At 44.1% G+C, this 20,228-nt stretch overlaps 2 protein-coding genes across 2 annotated transcripts; one reads left to right on the top strand and one right to left on the bottom strand.

Moving 5' to 3' along the window:
* Nucleotides 1–125: 125 nt before the first annotated feature.
* Nucleotides 126–7,844, top strand: ERRFI1 (ERBB receptor feedback inhibitor 1). Its single transcript, XM_052692195.1, is given in 5 exon segments — nt 126–245; nt 247–256; nt 4,338–4,533; nt 4,651–4,727; nt 5,267–7,844. Coding segments are annotated over 5 exon segments (1,566 nt in total). The 5' UTR covers nt 126–161; the 3' UTR covers nt 6,466–7,844.
* A 5,466-nt stretch (nt 7,845–13,310) lies between these two features.
* Nucleotides 13,311–19,836, bottom strand: PARK7 (Parkinsonism associated deglycase). Its single transcript, XM_052691651.1, has 7 exons — nt 19,767–19,836; nt 18,077–18,183; nt 17,326–17,427; nt 16,707–16,766; nt 16,155–16,224; nt 14,543–14,629; nt 13,311–13,742 (listed from the first exon to the last, which is right to left on the bottom strand). Exons 2-7 carry the CDS (start codon nt 18,164–18,166, stop codon nt 13,582–13,584), a joined length of 570 nt encoding a protein of 189 aa, XP_052547611.1. The 5' UTR covers nt 18,167–18,183; nt 19,767–19,836; the 3' UTR covers nt 13,311–13,581.
* Between the last annotated feature and the right edge of the window lie 392 nt (nt 19,837–20,228).

The raw sequence follows: 20,228 nt of genomic DNA on the forward strand, positions 1-20,228 counted from the left end.
GGCGAGGATCGGTTGGGCTGTAGCGGCAGAGCACCGGTTCGGAGCCGCCGTCCCGGCGGTGCGGCCCACCCTGGGGGTGCGGGGCGAGGTGGCGGCGCAGAAGGGGCGGGCGGGCGGAGCGGCGCGTTCTGCTTCCTCCGTTCCGGCAGCGCTCGTCTGAGATGTTCGGGAGCTGTCGCTGCGCCTTTTTACAGCCATCCTCTTCGTATGCTCCGGCTCAGACTGCTCCGCTCTCCCAGGTCGCTTATGTGCCCAGGTTTGTTTTCTCCCCGCGGATATTGAGCCGCACGGGAGGTTCATTCAGTCTCTGCACGAAGGCCTGCTTTTCTAGGGGGCTTCTTGACAAAGCCTCGTCGCTCAGCTGTGCACGGAGAGGAGAGCAGCTCCCCTTCTCAGCACGTTAAAACGTATTGCAGTGTGGCTGATGCTGCGCTGATGGTTGGGAATTGTTTCCTGAACGTAAGCCGGCCGTTTTCACGTTAACATTTTCAGGAGGGTGAAGAACTGTACCTTAAACGCGCATCTCAAACTTGACAAGCAGAGGCAAGGCTATTGTCCTGCTGTTTAATTATTAGCTTTCTGCTGGTGCCTTGCAAGATCCTCCCAGTTTGCTGTATAGGACTGTGAAATGGCAGCCAAGGCTTTACTTGAACCCAACTCCCTGATGAGCTGCTTCAGTGTAACCCTGCAGAGATAACTGTTAGAATCCTGATCCATTCTGGTCAGGTGATTTCTTTTCTGTCTATCACCTTCTGTGTCAGAGTTGTGGAATACGTTGTGTTTGCGGCTTGGCGTGATGTGAGCGGTGGTTTTCTGTCCAAACTAAGCGGGCATCATCTGTGATGTTGTACAGCAGAATGGTCCATTTCTGGTTGGCGATAAATTTAAAGCAACTTTCTCTTGAGACTGTTGTTGCTCAGTGGCAGTTATCTGGTTGCAGGAAAGACAAAAGCACTTAAGAGATGATGTGACCGTGATAGAACAAAGATTACTGAGGGGATTTTGGGGGTTTGGGTTTTTGTTTTGGGTCTAAGTATTGCAGTAAATGTAATAAGGTAATTTAGGTTAAGTCCTAGTGGAAGTCCAAAACACTTGAATATCAGAAGGAGTGGTTCTATCTCAGGTGTTTGTGCTAAATAGAAAGTCAGAGGATGGGGGAAAGGAAATTACATCACATTGTCAAATAAGGAACAGCTAGCTAGAGTGGATGACTTGCAGTGCAAAAATGTGCCCCTCCTCCTGTGAATTGCTTTTGAGATTCATTACAGATACGTGGTGGCAAGGTGAGCAAAAATAAGTTGTCAATTTAAGGTAGCCACATATTTTTTCCCCTCCCAGAAGTGTTATGGAGATCTCACTCCCAGGCTTTCTTGTGTCTTACAAGCCATGTGTGAGCTATTTGCCAATGTTGCATTTATAAAGTTTGTCCAAGATTGGTGTAGGAATTTGGAAAAATCTTCACAAATATCCACCATTCACAGCCATATCCACCATGTGAAATGTTTGTAGATGTTGTACAAACCAGAATCCAGTTTCCCTTATTATGAAACTAGTTTGCCTCAAATAGGTTGTTAGCAATGGGACTGGGGTGTGAACGGGGAACGGAGTAACAAGATTTTGTTAGCAGTGATTGTCCTGAGCTAAGGTATGTGAAAATGCTTCTTCCTTCCTAGGCGGAAGAATGCTCATAGTGTGGATGCAGTAATTAGTGATCCATACAGCATGAAAACTATATATTGGGTGGTGATGGTTGTTTCCCAGTGCAAACTCTGGAATTGCCACGGCTTATATCTGCACTGTAGCATTAGTAGCCATAGTTTTATTTTGGACTAACCACGTTCCTTTTCAATAGCACTGAAACTGTACCAGTTTCAGAAGCGCTCAGAGCTGCGATCGAACTGCCAGAATCCATGTGGAAGTAGGGCAGATGAGCAGAGCAACCGGAAACCCATTCTGAGTAACACATGTTGTGCAAATGAGGAGCAAACAGACACGAGGGTACAGAATGCTGCGTAACTGCGTGGCGTCCGCTTTCTTTAGCTAATGCCTGATATTATTTATGGTAAATGTAGATCCTTCAATCTTTGAAGGCGTGGTATCAGGCCAGCAGTTAGAATGGAAACTCCTCCATTAGATATCCTTCTGGCCTTTCAGATAGTTTGCTCAAATAAATCTACATGTGTTTTAAAATCGTACTTCAACTCTCTGAGCTCAGGACTGAGGAAAGCAGTGTGCAGTTATGTGGTCCCTTACCTCTCGTGATACTCCTGGCTGGAGGCATGGAGGGCAGTTTCACAACTCCATCCATTCTCAGCTCCTCATTGAAGTGTTGTGAGGAGTCACCTGTGCAATCACAGAGAGGGGTTGTTAGGCACAGCCAGTAAAAAGTCTGTTTTATTTTAAAAAATAACAGCATCTATTGAAAAAAAGAAAAAAGAAAACTACCTTTTCCTAGAGTATGTAAATATTTAAATTCATCTGTGAAATTGCACTTGACATTCCAGAGGGATTTCAGAGAAGCAATTGTGCAACTATCGGTCTTGAGAGCTGAGATTTAGACAGCGTTCACAAAGCTGACACAGTAATTATTAGCAGTAGTTTTGGCGTGGGATCTGATGGAGGTTGGGCCTCTTAACAGGCCCTGCAAGGGCTGTGTGTTATCATAGCAAACACATTACATGTGCTCTCAAATGACAGCAGTGCCGCCCCCCCTTCCTGTGTCTTTTTTTTTTTTTTTAATATCCTAATCAATGTCTCATGCTCTTGTCAGATCTTGTGTGCTCACTGAGGTAGAACACTATCATTTGCTGACTATTCAGTGTTCTTTATCAGTGATTTCCATGTGTGACTTATATTGGACTTAAAAAAAAGTACTGGAATAGAAGGGCAAAATCCTTCATAGTCATTCACCTACATTATTATCAGTCTGGGATCTGCAAGATGTGAAAAAATCTGAGTAGTGTAAGCTGCTGGGATTGGTGTTTTGTTTGCGAGTCGTGTTAATGATAGACAAATGTAATTTTAGAATTGGTACAGTTTGTACTGTGCTTCAAGGGTCTACAACACGGACAGATTTCTCCAGTTTCCCCCTTCCCTGAAAATGGTTTTGCTTGCACTTGCAGAACAATAAGGAAGAAGCTGCTGTTACAGAACTACTGGGGATTCTTGAACTAATTTTGCTAAGCGTAGCTACATCATTACTTTCTGAAACAGCGTGTTTATTTTTACTTAGAAAATGTGCAAATCCATTACTGGGAAGGGTCTGACTTCACTGCATTGCACAAAGGTTACCTGGCTTAAGTTAGGTTTTAAGGAGGTTGCTTGGAAGGGAAAAACAGGCTCTTCACTAAAATCAGTGCAACCAAGACCTTACCACGATGCTGGCTGAGGCCTTGTTCACTTCCATTAAAGCCAATCTCCTGTCATGGATTCTGAAGTCGCTGGTTAAAACTCTCCGCTGTCAGCTAGGACATAAAAACCGTTGCTGTTGACAGAAGCGCGATCACTGGCAGTCATGATTAAGAAAGCCTTCATGCTCTTAAGGAGAATGTCATTAAGTATTCCAAATCATAAGCATATATGCAGTGAGAAACTATACTTTGGATGTTATTTGCTTGGAAGATCAATACTGGGCTCAATTCAATGTTTGGAAAAGGATGGCAAACTTCTTTGTCAAACAGTTGTTTCTGAAAGGCCAATGTTGGCATTGGATTACAAATTAATCCTGCTTAAAGGTTGGCCAGCCGTCACAGGTAGGTGTAATGAATCTTTCCCCTTACAGGAAAAAGATGACACGGCTGCATAGAAGAGCTGGTTTATTTTTGAACAGATGTACCGTCATTATAAGCTTCTACCTATTTCTGCACTGTTTTCTTGCACTGCCATACTATGAAGGGGTTTTCATGGTGTGTGTAGGGCATTGATGTAGTCGGCCCTCACTTGTTTGAAATAAACTGCCCTGTTGTATTTCAATTTAAATGGAGATGATTTCAAGACACTGAGTTTCTGGTTGTAAATAAATAGCTCGAGAATTGTGTCTGTTTTAAAGCACAGTGATGCTTAAGTTTGTTTATAATCATCACTGCTTTCTATAAAAGAAGTTTTGGAATTCTGACTGAAATAGTAAATTGAGTTTGCTGATGAGTGGTTTGCATATATCAATAGGTTGGTAGCTGAAAATCTTGACAAAGTAACGCATTTTGTAAAGTCTTCCTACTGGCAGGTGCAGAGACAGCCTTTTTACGGAGAGATTTAGTTCCTTGAGGCCCTAAAAGTTCAGATCAGAGTCAACTCATACTTGCATTTCTGATATTTATATCCCTTTCTTTATTTGGCAGGGAATGCAATCTGCAAGAAGCCTGTCACCCCCTGTGAGTTTCTAGACTTGGGAGACATCACAGAGCTGTACACAATGTCAACTGCAGGAGTTGCTGCTCAGGAAATGAGAGTCCCACTGAAAACTGGATTTCTTCATGCTAGTCAAGGCATGGGGGGTCTGAAAACCTGCTGGAGTAGCCACAATGGATTTGAGAAGTGAGTGTAATACTTGATCTATTGAACTGTCATGTGTATGAAAGAAGTATTAAGAATATTTCTACTGATACCAGCCTATGGCTTATTTACATTGAAGACTTGTGATTCCTTTTTCAGTACTTTCTTTAACGTGGATCCCATAGCAGTGGCATATAACTTGAATCCACCAGCAGAGCATCGTTTACCACCCATTGGTAAGTATAAGGACTGACACACATCTTTAGGTGGTGTCATGGATGTGCCTTGGGTAAGATGCTGAATGCTTTCTTAATTTGCATGTGAGGCTGCCCTCTGGTGACAGAATGCAGACATTTCAAGAAAATACTACTATTAAAAGACATTCCTAAGAGTGTGATTAAGAACACCACACTTTCCCTTATTTTTACAAGCCTCTGAGATTCCATTACAATCCTGATTTAATAGTTAAAAAAAAAAAAACCATTAGTAAAATCCCATTTGTTCTGTCTTTTGGGATCTTTTCAATTTTAATGTTTGTGCATGAGGTCTCTTAATTACCTCATTTAACTGGAGAGTGGCCTCAGACATGGTAATCAGCTGATCTCCTAAGCACATAACTATCAGACCAAAAGAGACCTGTACTGTAACTAATGCTTATTTCTGGCACTGTTAACCAGGAATTACTTACTTGTTGCATGAGAAGGATTTAAACAGTTAAATATGCAGTGGCAAAATGTCGCTTAGAAAAGTTTCTAAGACTTTCTCACCTTTCTAGGGCACTCCTCCAACTGCGTTTCCACAAATGACCACGGCACTGCTGAAAGCTGCATCCAAGTCCCATCTCAGAAATCTAGTCCAGCTCCTGTAAGTCCCAAAAATGAACAGCCAATTTCAAGATATGAAGACCAGCTCATTCCTGGCTTTAGTAAACTGTCATTAACCACGGGCTGTGTTTCTGAAGAAACACCTCCTCATATGCCAAGTAAGAATGGGCCAATTCAGTTTCTGTCTGCATCCTCCCATGATCGTAGCTCCAGGCCACTGCCCCCTCTGCCCGTCCCTGAGGATATTACTCCAGATGAGGTTGACAGAGAAGTGGAATTCCTGACTAGCTCAGATACAGACTTCTTGTTAGAAGATTATGGACTTCCTCCTTTTAAATCCAGTGGTTCGAGTCGGCGGAGCTTTAGAGGTTGTGGACAAATCAACTATGCATATTTTGATGCTCCAACAGGACCAAAACCAGAAGATGCCAACCCTGCACAGAGCCTAAATGAATGCATATCCAGTATCTGCCCTCCTCCGCAGCAGCTGCATCGACGTTTGCGAAGGTCCCATTCAGGACCAGCTGGCTCTCTTAACAAACCGGTAGCGAGACTATCTGGACACTTAAACAGGTCTTCTCCAAACTCTGATGAAGATAAACCAGAGATCCCCCCAAGGGTTCCCATCCCTCCAAGGGCTCTCAAACCAGATTACAGAAGATGGTCAGCAGAAGTTGCTTCCAGCGCATACAGTGATGAAGACAGGCCTCCCAAAGTTCCCCCTAGAGAACCTTTGTCTCGTAGCAATTCCCGTACTCCAAGTCCTAAAAGCCTGCCATCGTACCTCAATGGGGTTATGCCCCCCACCCAAAGTTTTGCACCTGATCCTAAATATGTCAGCAACAAAGCTCTACAAAGACAAAATAGTGAAGGGTCTTCCAACAGGGTCCCTTGCATTCTTCCAATTATTGAAAATGGAAAGAAGGCCAGTTCGACACACTACTATCTGCTGCCTGAAAGGCCTCCCTATCTGGACAAGTATGAGAAATTCTTCAGAGAGGCAGAAGAAACTAGTTCTAATACAGAGGCTCAGTCCTGGTCTGGTGACTGCATGGCCACTTCAGTCCCAACAAGACTGGACTCAAAACCTAGAATGGACATAGCTGGTCATCTGAAACGAAAGCATCTGTCTTACGTGGTTTCTCCGTAGTCTCTGGGAGCACAGCTCACCTGGGTTGTTGAGGATGGGTGGAGACAAATTTTACCATGTTAAAAACATCTTAAGGTTCTCAAATAAAGTAGGACTGGTTTGTCCTTTGAGAACTAGGTAGTGGATGGTAAAGTACTCTTAGGCTGCATCTCTCTGGTATGTTTCTTAGACTGTGTTTTGTCTTGGTACATATACCTGAAAACTGACAAAGATTGCACAGAAACATACAGAGATGGTAGTTGCAGTTGGCCAGTTATATGCTACCTTAGATAAGTGTATCATGTTATCAAAATAAGCCTAAAAAAAAATCTAACTTTGCTTATGAGTTCCTTACAAACCTGACAACAGAGCAGATAATGCAGTACAGTTTTTGTATCAGGCATTTCTAAAGTTTCTTTTGCACAGTAACTCTGCCAAGAAGAGATTCTATTCTCTTTCACTATGATATGCCAACCTGGTAAGAGGGTGACTGCAACATCACATAGATAACTGATAACTTTCAGGCCTGTTGAGCATACTGAAAATATCTTTAGAATATTGAATCCATCTTACAACTTAATTGGTAACCAGTAGACTTACTTTCAAAGTGAAGCAGCATGGAACTGAGATAGGCTTTGTGGATTCTTTTAGCTCCTGGACACTTGGCTCAAGTTTGCAGTTCTTCCTATGAGAGACAGATATGGACCAGATACTGCTAAGCTTCTGCTGCTGCTGCTGTTTTTCTGCTGGATCCTAGAAAGGTATAAAAGTGTCATAAAAGTGGCAGAGGATATGAGCAAGTGTATGATTGCTATAAGTAGGCCACAACAACTACGTGCTCATCTTGCATCTGAAATTGGGTGTATTAAACATAACACAAGCTGGTCTTGTGTTCTGGTTTCTACTCAGTATTTTAGGAGAGGAGGAGAATATGGGGAAAAAAATATGATTCCACTTACGAACAGTGTCACTCCTGCCTGTCTCTGCTTCTGACACTGTTTCTTGCTGTTTAATTTTTCCTTGTTCTGCTTCTGTGTTCTGGTAAAGTTCACTGAGTTGCCACATTTGTGCATTCGCAGTTTGTCATGATTACATTTATCCTCTTGCAGATAAGCACAGAAGAAAGGGTGCTCTTTAACGGAGGTACAAAAAATGAATGTGTTCCTCCTAACAGAAACAGATGAGCTGTTTACAATTTGAACTGCTGAATGAGACGTTTGAGCTATTTTAAAGCTTACTTTTTGTTTTAGTACAAACTAAATGAAGGTGAAATACATGCTATAGAAATGCACTGATATTTCTGCATCATGTACAGTATTGAATAAAGAAGAATTCACTTTGTATTTTGAATATTGTCATGTCTTGAGTTTAATAAAGTTATAATATACTTATTTATGATATATTTTGTTTTTTGCTTCATTAAATACTCTATGCTGCAATTTTGCATTTCACCTTCGCAGTTACTGGGAAAATCAAGAAGGAAAATGCTTAACATGCAACAGATGCTGAGTTCAGCTTCCACTTAGCACAACTGTCAAAGCATTCAGTAACTCACATTGCACAAATTAATTCTGACTCCTCCTCACTAATAGCTTAGTGTGTATGATCTTTGCCTGGCAGTAAAGCATTATATAGCCTATCAAAGTTAAAAACCTTTACTATTTCCAAAGTCATCCATACCACACTAGGTACTGTCTTACAGAAAAAAAGGGAAGTAGATTTCCTGACTTAAATTTCTCACCTGTTAAAAAAGAACTAAGTTGTACATTTAAGGGTGACTAAATAGGAGTTAATCATTTTAAGGATGAAAAGAACTTCATTAATCATAATTTTTTCATGTATTGCTTAAAAGGAAAAAGCAGTTGCTAATATTCATCACAAAATACACGTTTAACCATAGTAACCTTATGCACAGCTCAGATACTGACGCATCACGCGTTTCTGGTCTCTCAGATGTGCATGGGGGTAAATACTTGCCTTGAACGGGCAGTCCAGAGTCTGAACTTTCTGTGAATGAGGCTATTTCAGAAAACAAGCAGGTTATTGCCATCCTTGGAATTATACTTGGTGAAAAGTAGGCTAGGAAATGGTTGTTCACCAGAGGGTGGTGGGCATGAAATGGGCTCCCCAGGCAGTGGTCATAGCACCACATTCAAATATGGGGTTTGAATTTTGGGTGGTTGTGTGCAGAGCCAAGAGCTGGACATAATGAGCTGTGAGCTTATTCCTCCTTACCTCGAGACGCTTGAAAGGCCGCGATCACAGTTCTGCCCTGCATAGCATTTACTCTCAAGTTAGCAGCTAAGCCACCCCTGCACAGGAAAAAGCATCCTCATCCAGATACCACACAGTAAAAAGGAGGAAAAAAAAAAAGACTTGTGCACTCCTTTCCTGCAAGTGTTGGTATTGCCTACTAAGCTGTATTAAAAAGTTCCTCTGTAGTGGTGCCATCTTTCCAGATGAGTATCAGCAGAGTGTCTTAAATCTTATTTAAGTAGTTACATTTTGAAGTTATGTTTACTAGAACTGGGGTAAACCAGACTGAACTTGAGCTGAAAACAGTGAGTAGAACTGCTCTGCAGTAAACAAGTCCTTCAGATCATAGAGCTCCAGTGTCCCTTCAGTGTCAGAAGATAGATTTACAGACAACAGTCTCACACCATTTAAGTACCTTGGCTGTATTATCCTTAAAAGTCCGAAGTAATGAGGTTTGTTCCACTGTTCAGTGGTTTCCTCTGAGTGTCACCTTGCTTGTGTATTCCCAGACAATGCAGATTCCTGTGCTTTGGGGAACAACATTTGCACCATCCAAAAAGTATATTCTGTTTTCTGAGTGAGTCATTGGGCCCCAGAGCTGTGGGGGCAACTTTGCAAGTTCTGGCCAGAAGGCATTTCTCTGCTCATCCCCTGACACAAGATTGGGCCTGTCAGGACACAACGTGGTTTTGCAACGTTCTGATCGCATTTGAATATTTAGAGCTTGGGCTCACCTGGGCAGGACCTGTCAGATGCCTCTTATGAGGAAGCTCCTTGCCAGAGAGATTTGACTGAAACGATCACATTTCAAAGCAGCGATGACTTGATACATGAGTCCGAAGAGCCAAGGTGTTTGTGTAAAAACAAGAAAGAAGGATGCGCATTTACAAAAACGCAATGCTTCCTCAACTTCCTGAGCTGAAAGTGGGCTGCACGCCACCTGGAGGTCTCTTTCTTGCCTCAGCAGCACTGCTGTGACCACAGAGGCACATCATCAAGGCCCCATGGTAAATCCATGATCATCAAACAGACTTTAATGAGAAGAGACTGGCAGCAAGGTCAGTGAGAAGGGACATACGGGGACACACCTCTCTCCTCAGGCTCAGAGCTGTCAATAGGAGAAAAAGGTCCCTCAATAATCAGTGGAAGCAAGTATCCACCCTATCTATACTGCAAAAGGGTTAACTGGGCTAGAAAATCAGCCAGGAGTTACATCCAGCTGGTAACTAAAGGGCAAGTTGTTTCCCTCAGTACACCTTTTCCTGAATGGAAGAGGTTGTGCTAGTACCCAGTGACTTCAAAGAATGCCATTAACTGAGTTTTCCACCAGGGTAACTCACTCTTAAGCAGCTAATGTCAGGGAGGTTAGCACGGCTTTTATGGGACACCATTTAAAAAGGTGTCCAGACTGAGTCCTATCTGAAATTCAGGATTAAGACGATGACTGGACATGGTGCAATTCCCACCCAACAAAATCATGACTACAAACCGAGAGCCCTACAAACATTTCTAAAAGACACACTCTCAAGTTTCTGTCCTGAAAGCGATCAGTAACAAAATGCAGCAGTCTGTCCATAGGCTCCTTGCAGTCAGGCATTCCACTGATTTTGTGTATGTTGGGCATTCTTGCAATAAATAAATAAATAAATAAATAAATAAATAAATAAATAAATAAAAAAGCCCCCACTTACATCCCCTCACCTTCAGTCTAGCTCAGTATTTCGTTTGCTCCATAGCTTGTTTTCCCAAATAGCTTATATTCATTTAAAACGTATGGTAAATTTTCTGTTTCTCATAGTTCTTTGGCACTAAATCTAGCACACAAATTTTAATTATACTTATTAATATTTACTAAATACCATTGCAGAGATTTCTGGCTGCTGAGCTTGTGATTAGCATTTGTATAAACTGAGCGAGGTGTTACCACCACCCATCCTGCATTGTAATTCAGGCTTTGCATAATAACTGCCTAAATGCCTATTTTCATCCACACAGCTCATTACTTCTTCTGAATCATATACGGAAGCCACACCTGTGATTGCTCATAGACTGTTGCTCTATTATTTATATATTGGCATGCACCTTGATCCTAGTTGTGGTTAATTTTGAGAAAGGTGTTAGGTATTCCATATTTTAAGTGGTGTGCCACTGAAACATGGTAATCGTTACTGCTATTCATTTTCTTACAAAGTGATTCAGAAGAAGAGATGCTTCCCTGTTTAAAACCTGCAGCTTCTTTCTGAAGATCACTCAGCATTATGGCTGTCACCCAGAGTGTCAGCATCTTAAAGCCACAAAGGAAAAAGAGTGCAAATATACTGCTGTGAAACATGAGAGAAAAGAGAAAGATGCCAAATGATCCCACTGTTGTCACCCTGAATCTATTCACAGGTATACAAAGAGCCACCAGAATAAAACACTGAAGCCATCAATGCACAAAACCTCCACATGAAGCTTACAATCATCAGGTCTGACCCTTCCCCCTTCCACCCCCTCCCCCCCCCCCAAAAAAAAAAAAAAAATTACCATGTTAATGAGTTTCTTATTCTCACAGCAACCTGAAGGGAAGGACCAGAACTACTGAGTATCCTTCAGAAAAGGAAAAGAACATACACCCAAACCTACATGCTGAACAGTCCTTATGCTTCAAGACCAGGGAAATCCCCAGTTCCAGAGAAGGGCACCCCAGTTTGTGCCACATTGAATCCAATTGCTACTTAGCAATGTGTGAGTGAGACACTAACGATAGGCAGGTTACTTGTTGCAGCCCCTCCATGTCATTTACTGGATGTTGAGCAAGGGCCAGAAGAAACCAAGTACTCCAACCATATTAGTTTGCACATGGTGACTTCATTTGTTATCTGTCACATTGACAAGCTACTCAAGAAAAGTTTCCCTGCATCCTGCTTGAGCACCTGTCTTTAGAGCTTAAGCAATTTGAATGGGCATTGTGCTGTTATGATGCAGAATCTGTATCACTTCAGTGCACCAACAGGCACGTGGCACCAAAGCCTCTAGCAACTCAGAGCGGAGGTCAGTGTACACCCTGACAGATACCATTGCTCACTAGGTTAAAATTGCTGGGGTTGGGGGAGGGTCTCATCATGTTTAAAAAGAAAACAAGGAAACAAAACAAATAACACCCACTGACTGGCAGTGCTCACTCCATTAAAAGCCACAGGGACAGACAAGAGTCCAAGAGCTACTCTTAAAAATGGATGGCAATGAAGCGAGTAAGTGAATCCTGGCTTTACACAGAAGCTGATGGGGACCAGCACGAGGCTGCAAAGCTGAAGGAAAAGCCTGAAAGAAGAATGAGCTGTCTAGCTCTTAGCTTCAATTTAAATGACTTAATGCTACAGTTTTGTTAAAGAACAGCCTAAACACATGTGTTCAGGGGTGAGGAGGAGACGATTTTCTGCTACAGGTTTCATTCATCACCTGACACTCTATGCTGGAGGGCAATCCACAGAAGTATTGTCCAAGCATGGTGCCATCCTTAGGAACAACCGCGAACCCCAGTCAACCTTTTGACTGGAAGACCATACTGACGTCTGCAGCCCAGTCCTGGTATTAGATAAGGACACAGAGAAGTCAGCTCAAGATTGCTCAGCCTCAGGCCTCTGATGGACCAGCCTGCTCCAGACACAGTGCATCTCTCAGGCCATACCAGCCATCTACATTTAATCAGACCAACTCGACCAAAAGCAATCCCTGCGCAAGGCAGGCTGCTGCTGCACGCTCCAGAGCAGCATGGTGAGGAAAGAAAGCTGCTATTTCTTAAAAAGCCCACTGCCAGGGACACAGCAGAGGAAGCCAGGGATGTGCAGGCCCCACATGAGGGTGAGCTCATGCTGCCCTGGGCTTCCTCTATCACAGCATTGACACCAAGCTGCTTGGCAGTACCCTCCGCTGCACCCACATTTCTGTAGATGACTTCCTACCCCCTCCTCTCCACAATCAAAAGAAAAGCACAGCAGAAGAGCAAGTGAGTAACATGCTAGAAGAGACAAGAGAAGCTAGCACAAGTAACATCCTCTGTTGCCAATTTTCTTACAGGCAGCAGTTCCCCACCTAACAAATTTCCTGTTAAAAATGCAAACGATGGTGCTGTGCTTACCAGAGTCCAGATTCATTACTGTTTGAGGCAATTTGCTTCCTGCCTGCCGCTCGCTATCTCACCTAGCTGGCGACTTCACTGCAAGAGGACTTTCTCCAACTAACACTTTAAAAACAAAAACAAACAAACAAAAAACCACACAGGAGAAAGTGGGAGTTTGAACTGCATGTATGTGGAAGTGAGCAGTGACTTCTTAGCAGAGCTCATAACAACTCACTTATAATGGTTTTGGAACAATCTTCCCCAAAATAACTCACTGAAATACAATACAGGGAAACCAACTAGCCTAAGAACCTCAAAAAAATACGTCTCTTCTGGGCACACTCATTCAGAGACTCCCAAATTCTAGAACCTGTGAGCAGTCTCTTCAAAAATTAAGGCACTTCCAACCAGGCTACATAGCAGCAAACATCTATATGACCAAACACGGAGCCAGCAAATATTTCATAGGTCTGGGATGGGAGAAAATGCACAAAGAAACAACACACAATCAAGGTTGGTTTGTTTTTATTTAATCAGCAACATTTATCCATGCGATTTTGAAATGCCAAGAGCTAAGATTATTTATCTAATCATGCTAATGATGATAAAGTCTTTTGCTAACAGAATTTTCTTCCAGGAATAAAAACTGGTAAGATACTCTAAGTCGGGTGAGCACAGCTGCTAATTTCATCCACAACTACATTGTGCATCTTTCAATTATTCCAAAGGACAAGACTCTCCACCTGAAATTGTTCTACTCCACGTCCCACAACAGCATTTCAGTCTTTCAATATTAGGGGTGCCTTCACTTGTTCAGCCACTTCCTTCCCCATCAGTGCTTCAACAATGGCCAACCCAAACTCAAAGCTGGTACCAGGGCCACGGCTGGTGAGGATGTTCCCATCTTTCTCCACACGGCTCTCGGAGTAGCAGTAGTGAGCTTAGGGGCGACACAACAACAAGAGGGTCAGTCTCCAGTACAGTGCCACAGAGCACAGACCTGCCTGCTCACAGGCTACGGCAACTGAGGAGCAGCAGGCTCTGACACCAGCATCACATTCGAGAGCACACACCTCCATAGCTCACATCATGGGCTCTGACCCCTGTCCCTGCAGAACCAAGCAACTTATCGCTGCCTACAGCTCTCAGAGAGGAAGAAGCCCTACAGGAGCTCTGCCAGCCTGTTCACAGGGCATACAAGTGCACCTATCTACAAGCTTATCAAGAAGCCATGTGTTCACATCTTTCTCTTCTCTAAATGCGCGCAGAGGAAACCAGAGGAATGCTGCCATCTCCTCCCCCCCTCCAGACTTGTTAACGTCCATAGATCTGAACAGTGTTTCACCAGCACCTTACTTTGGTATGAGAAAGACAGCTGGGCCTGCTGGCTGCTCACAGCACCAAAGCACTGGGAAAGCAGAAAAGGTGCTGCTGGGATTTGCTGTTTGGGCCAACAAAACAAAGAACCAAAATGACAGAAGGTAACATGGCAAAAAAGTGCTTGCAGCAGCAGCATTGTTTTCCTGAAGATGAGAATGTAAACATAGCCTTGTATTTCCAAGTTAAATTGACTTAAAGATAGTACATTCAGTTGAATTTTGATTATTTATATGGAAACACTAAGGAAACTCAGAGATACAGAATGAGATGCAAATGCTATTTGCTTTTCTTTAAATTAAGAGTTGGGATAAAAAACTTTGAGAAGAGTTTAGAAATAAATTTATAAAATTAATTACATACCTCCATTCATCATTTTATCTTTGGCCAAAGGATGTGTTGTGACTTTGCTTCCAAATCCTATCCCATGTGCCAGAAGGGCAGTAGGACCTGTAAGGACGCACAGTCACATCTGTGATAAACTTTTCTGCCATTTAAGCATTAACAGATAAAATTTCATTTGAAAAGGTCTTTATGTGTTGGAATCACACCCCAAGCAGCATTTTGGACAGACGATGGGTTAACAGCTAACTTCTCAGTTTTAACATTCTTTCTCTTTCTCTTTTCATCACTTCCTCCTTTGCCTGAATTGAGGAAGGAGCTTGAGTAAAGTTGCCTTAGGTCACCCAAGAAAAAATCCTTACGGGAATTCCAGAAGAAACTGAATGCAGGATTTGCCTGATTCAAGTTCATTTCTGCATATCTGATTCATTTCAGAAAATGAAGCAACAAGGGACAAATTTCCTTTGTGTTCAGCTGGAGAAGCTAAAATAAACAAAGTGTCCTGAATACAAGCAAAGGACTTCACTGGGCAACTGAGAACAATTACAGTCATTCTGCAACAGCTGTGGGTAGAGATGGAAAAGACTACCAGCACCACATTCAGAACTGCTCACAAATTTGTATGCATAGTGCTCAACTGAAGAATGAAAACAAAATAAAAAGCAGCTATGAACCATGCAAGATATGAACACGTGCTACAAATACACACCGTTAGAGCATCTCTCACACAGTCATCATCATGCTCCTCAGTCTCCCTCACATGCCCCCAGACCGCTCTCTCTGATCAGCTGGGAGCACTGACAATTTTTCATCTTGTCTTTCTTCCTTATATACAGGTCACATGAAGAAGTGAACTAGATATCTAGCCATGCAGAACACATGAGCAAACAAGCCTCTCTGCAGAGTAATTCCATATTTTAGTACCGCTCCATCGAAGGTGAGCCTGTAACACTGTATTTACAGCCACCCTACTAAAGCCAAAGGGCAGAAGAGTCATGAGATAAATTTTTAGCAACGATATTCTGCCAGCACTGTGTCCTCACACAGAAAATAAGCAGATATTTTAAAAAAAAAAAAAAACGAAAAAACAACCCCAAACTAAAAAGCCTGTAACGCAATGGAAAAGTCAGCAATGACAGCAGAGCAACAAAGTCCCAGGCTACAGCAAATAAGGACTTGCTAAAAGGTGGCAGCTGCACACACAGAAACAACAAAAAGAAGCTACTTACCCTCAGAAGGCCTCAGCTACACAGAGAACTCAAGAGAAATACTCTCACTTTCACAGCCAACCCTTAAATGAGGGCTGGAAGGGGAGGATCCTGGCTCCAGCCCTCCTATCACTCAGGTTCACTGCACACACCTGAGCTTCCCTGGGCTGGCCCTGCCTTCACACCAGGTGCACCATCTCTGCTTCAGCTTGTGACAGCATTTCCATTACAGCCAACAAAAAGTTTTCATTTGTTAAGACACTAACCCAACTGATTGAAAAATTCAAATGCTGATGGGTTTGCTCAGTAGCACAAATTCCTATAACTAAGTTACAGGAATATAAATTTCTAAGCCAGGATGACTGCTTGCCTGTCCTTTCAAAATACCCAAGTATTTATCAAAGGAAGATGTGTTACTAACCCACCTGCACATATAGCAGCAATCAGGCCTTTTCTGCTTTCCTGATCTTTCAAGATGTCTTTAACAGCAGCAGACTGAACAAAGATAAAAAAAAGTCATTGCTTTGAGTTGATTATTTGGGTTGATCATACAAAGCACCATTTGAACCATTTTCTACTGCATTTTTATGAACAAGATTTACAAAGAAAAACAGCCTGACAACATTCCATCCCGTCTCAGGACAGGGAGAGTGATGTGGATTTAACCTGCTCCAATGTACATGAAATTAAATCTTCATTTGCAACCATTTCATCTTCATATGATGATGAAGACCGACCTTCTATTGAGCAGCCTTCCATTTTTACACAGCTTAACCAGGTAGTCAGGTACCAGAATTTACATCCCTCCTCAACATTTCTAAGAAAGCTTAACACTATTAACAATTACTTACCTCTTAATGATTCACTCAGAATAGAATTTTCAGTTGTTTAACTGAACTTGCATTATTACTATGCGAGTGCAGACCATCTACTGCACACGAGAATGCTTCCGAATCTTTACGATACCAGGACTTTACCTCTGACAAGTTCTGAGCTCCAAGGTTACCTCCAGGCAGGACAATGACATCGTAAGGTCCCTAAACAAACAGATAAGCTTTGTTGAACAGAGGATAGTTATCTGTCACGTTGTTCTAGGGAAAGTACAGCTAAGTGAATTGAGAAGCAAAGGGATCCTTCACTGAGAAGCCTTTTCTTCCACTGAATGACACTTGAAAAGCAAATAATTGGAAATAATTATGTAAAAAATATTTCCAGGAACAGCCTATGAAGCCTATGAACACACTTCTAAGTCCAGTGACTTTAAGAGCCTCCACAAGCAAATGGTAGCTCTTCTATTGTGAAGACAAATGTTTCTGCTGTACAGCTTTCCATCAGAAGCTTTTTTTGCTGTGTCCGATCAGAGTATTTTGGTGGGCTGACCAACATGTGAAATAAAGCTCCATGTCTGACATTGTGCAAAACCAAATCTGATCTTGGCCTGCTGTGAAGTAGAAGACAGAAGGGACTGATGTGCCATAGTGACTTGCAGAACTGCACATAACAGAGTGAACATAACATGCAACACATTTCAAAAGGCTTTAAGAATTCACAGGAAGGCCATACTAATCATTGTATCAATTCAAGATGATGACAAACCTCTTTTCTGGCATCTTCTAGACTGGCATCAGGACAAATGAGGACATCTCGACTACACTGCACCGGTTCTTTCCCAGTCAGGCCTGCAACAGTCACCTTGATCTAACAGAAGAATACATCTGTCATTGCAGTTCAAGAGTTAAAGACATTTGACAAGCTTGTACTTCCTACAGAACCCAAAAAAGGAGAACATTAACAAAATCACAAGAGCATTGGGGAAAGGTAGTTTTTATTTTAGTCCTTTCTGTCAGTGTTCAGTTATTGTATGTATTTAAAATTTTATTTTCATACTTAATCAGAATACAATACTGTGTACAACTCCTAATGCAGAAGTAACAAAGAACATGAGGAATCCCACCAGGCACAGGTCAAGTTACTAACAGAATTTCCAAAGCTCAGGTAGAGCTGTGTAACACCGTAAGCTTGAAGAAAACAAAGCAGTTCAGAACCCTACACAACAAATGAAAGCCCCTACTGCTCAGCAGGGCAGCAGACACGTTTGGTAGGGTAAGACTTACTTGAAACATCTGCTGTAGTTTACTTTAGGCTCACATTTTAAACGCTTCCTAAGGACAAATGTCATTCCTCCCTATTTGCTGTGCAACACAAGTACCAGCTAACTAGTAAGGCAGCTCAGGCGAACATTGACATCATGTATCAGAGTACACTCTGAACTTGAATTTGAGGCCCAGATTTTGATGATACCAAGCAATCATGAAAAAAACAGATTCTTCATTGTCTACGTACTCACCCCAGCTCTTCTCATAACATCGGTGGGGATGACAGTTTCCATTTCCTCTGCCCCTTTCGCCAGAATCACCAATGCTCTTTTCGAAGCCATGTCTGAAGGGACTGCAAATGCAAGAGAAGTTTGTGAGCAGGGTGACATTAGAAGGCAGATCCCCTTGTGTGAAGTCTTCCTAACAGTAAAGTTTAAAAGTAATTTGCACTTCTGCACTATCTTTCAATTAAGCCATCTCAAAAACAGTTCACCAGCTTAAGTGACATACACAGCAATCCTAAGAGCTTTTTTTACAAAGCACACGCTGTAACACAACCAACACATCTGTGCAGTGGGAAGCACAGCACGTCAGCAGCGGAACATGAAACACTTTGGCCCCATCATAACCTGACGTAACTTCAGTCTGCCACAGAAGGGCTCAGGGTGGGTGGCTGGGCTGTCTGCAGTTTGCCCTCACTCATACCCAGACTACCAACTCCTACCCAGGTCAGCACTTATAAAAAGAGCTTCTGTGAGCTTTGACCTCACAGCTGGTATTTAGTTTCCACACTTTGTTAAGTTTCCTGTGACTTAATAATGACTCGACCGGCGCCCCTGCAAACCCTCAGCCATAGCTTTTCTGAGTATTTCATAACTGAGTGGCGGAGAAACGTGTGCACACATGTGACGGGGGAGCAGACCACAGAATTTAGAAAATGGAACAAACGGCGCAAACTCAGCTTAAGAATTATTTTTTTAGCTACAAAGTTCACGCTGAGGTGAACGACCAAATTTCCATTTGAAGGTTAAGTAACAACATCACGTAAAAATCCACATTAACTTATGCTGGTCCGACAGAAGTCCTTGAATGCCTCCACAATGTGAGAGGAGGCATTTGGCAGGTCTGTCACTGAGGTAGATCTCTTCCTCCCATGCACAGATCTGCATCTGCACCCAGGAGCTCCTCATAAAATGAGATCCATGCCCAGTCGTCTCCACCAAAGAAAACCATCCCTCCCTCTGTCTCAGCTGCCGTATTTCCAGTTGGCATCTGTTAGAAAGCCGTTATTTCCAGGCTGCGTCCAGCAGGACGCCCTGCGGCATGCAGACCTGACCGACTCGGGGCGCAGCGAGCGCTCCCGTCACGATGTGAGCCGCGCGTGCGGCACGGCCTGCGGGCGTCCCAGAACAGCTTCTCTGGAAGGCGCACGTTTATTCTGCCCGCATTTTCTTACGGATCAGAACAGTCACAGCGCAGCTTCCCCACTCGTTCCTCGGCACGCAGCGCTCCCACAGGGCTGGCACGGCGCAGGGCTGGCGGCTCAGTCTGCCTTCGATGAAAGGTCACGTCTTTACGCGCTCATTTTAGGACGCAGCACTATTTCGGTTGGAAGCGGGCGACCTTTAAGGTCCCTTCCGACCGCGGCCGTTCTACGGACGGACGCAGCGAATCAGCGGACAAACCAACGGGCCACAGCGCGGACGGAGCGCAGCAGGACGGCGGCAAACCGAGACCGGGAAGCGACGGGCTGGGCCTTCTCGCCGGGCCAGCGGCCGAACGGGGCCGAACCAGCGGCCGAAAGGAGCCGAACCAGCGGCCGAACGGAGCCGAACTAGCGGCCTCAGGGCCCCCCCACCACTATCGGGCTCGAGACTCCCTCAGCGGCGTCTCGCGGCCCGGCACGGCCCCGCACGGCCCCACGCGCGACTCCCACCTCACCTCACACCGCCGCGGCTCCGCACGGCCCCGCCCCGCCCCGCACGGCCCCGCCTCCGGCTGGGCGGGGCCGCCGGGAGGCCGCTGACGGCCGTGCCGCAGGGCGGGCTGCGTGCTGCTGGCGATACCCGACCATCCATTACTTAAATCTTTCCCGCGTGTTCTGGGGAAATACTCCCATTCGTCTCTGTGGCACCGCGGCCAAACGGCGCTGCGCTTCGTGACGGGTGGCCTCGGCGCCATCGCTGCCGCCCCGTCCCCGCTGCTGAGGCGCGAGCCACCCGCCCCGCGCCCACCCCTGAGCCCGCGGCTGCACGCACCGTTCGCGCCCTCGCTGACGGACGGCACGTGACGCTGACGCAACCGGGGATTGGCTGTGGGAAGCCGCAGGGGGCGGGGCTTCGCATCCGTGTAGCGTCCGACGGCTCCGACAAGTCACGTGTCTGTAGCGACGCCTCTCGCCCA

This window comes from Tympanuchus pallidicinctus, unplaced genomic scaffold (assembly GCF_026119805.1).
Source record: "Tympanuchus pallidicinctus isolate F22 unplaced genomic scaffold, pur_lepc_1.0 scaffold29, whole genome shotgun sequence".
Taxonomy (NCBI): Eukaryota; Metazoa; Chordata; class Aves; order Galliformes; family Phasianidae; genus Tympanuchus; species Tympanuchus pallidicinctus.

Bases quoted from the DNA above. Each gene is read 5' to 3' on its own strand.
- PARK7 (XM_052691651.1), bottom strand. From the start codon at position 18,166: ATGGCTTCGAAAAGAGCATTGGTGATTCTGGCGAAAGGGGCAGAGGAA. The intron at 16,767-17,325 runs GTTTGTCATCAT...CTGTTTGTTTAG, and splicing joins TAGAAGATGCCAGAAAAGAG to GGACCTTACGATGTCATTGT. The intron at 16,225-16,706 runs GTAAAGTCCTGG...ATCTTTGTTCAG, and splicing joins GAGCTCAGAACTTGTCAGAG to TCTGCTGCTGTTAAAGACAT.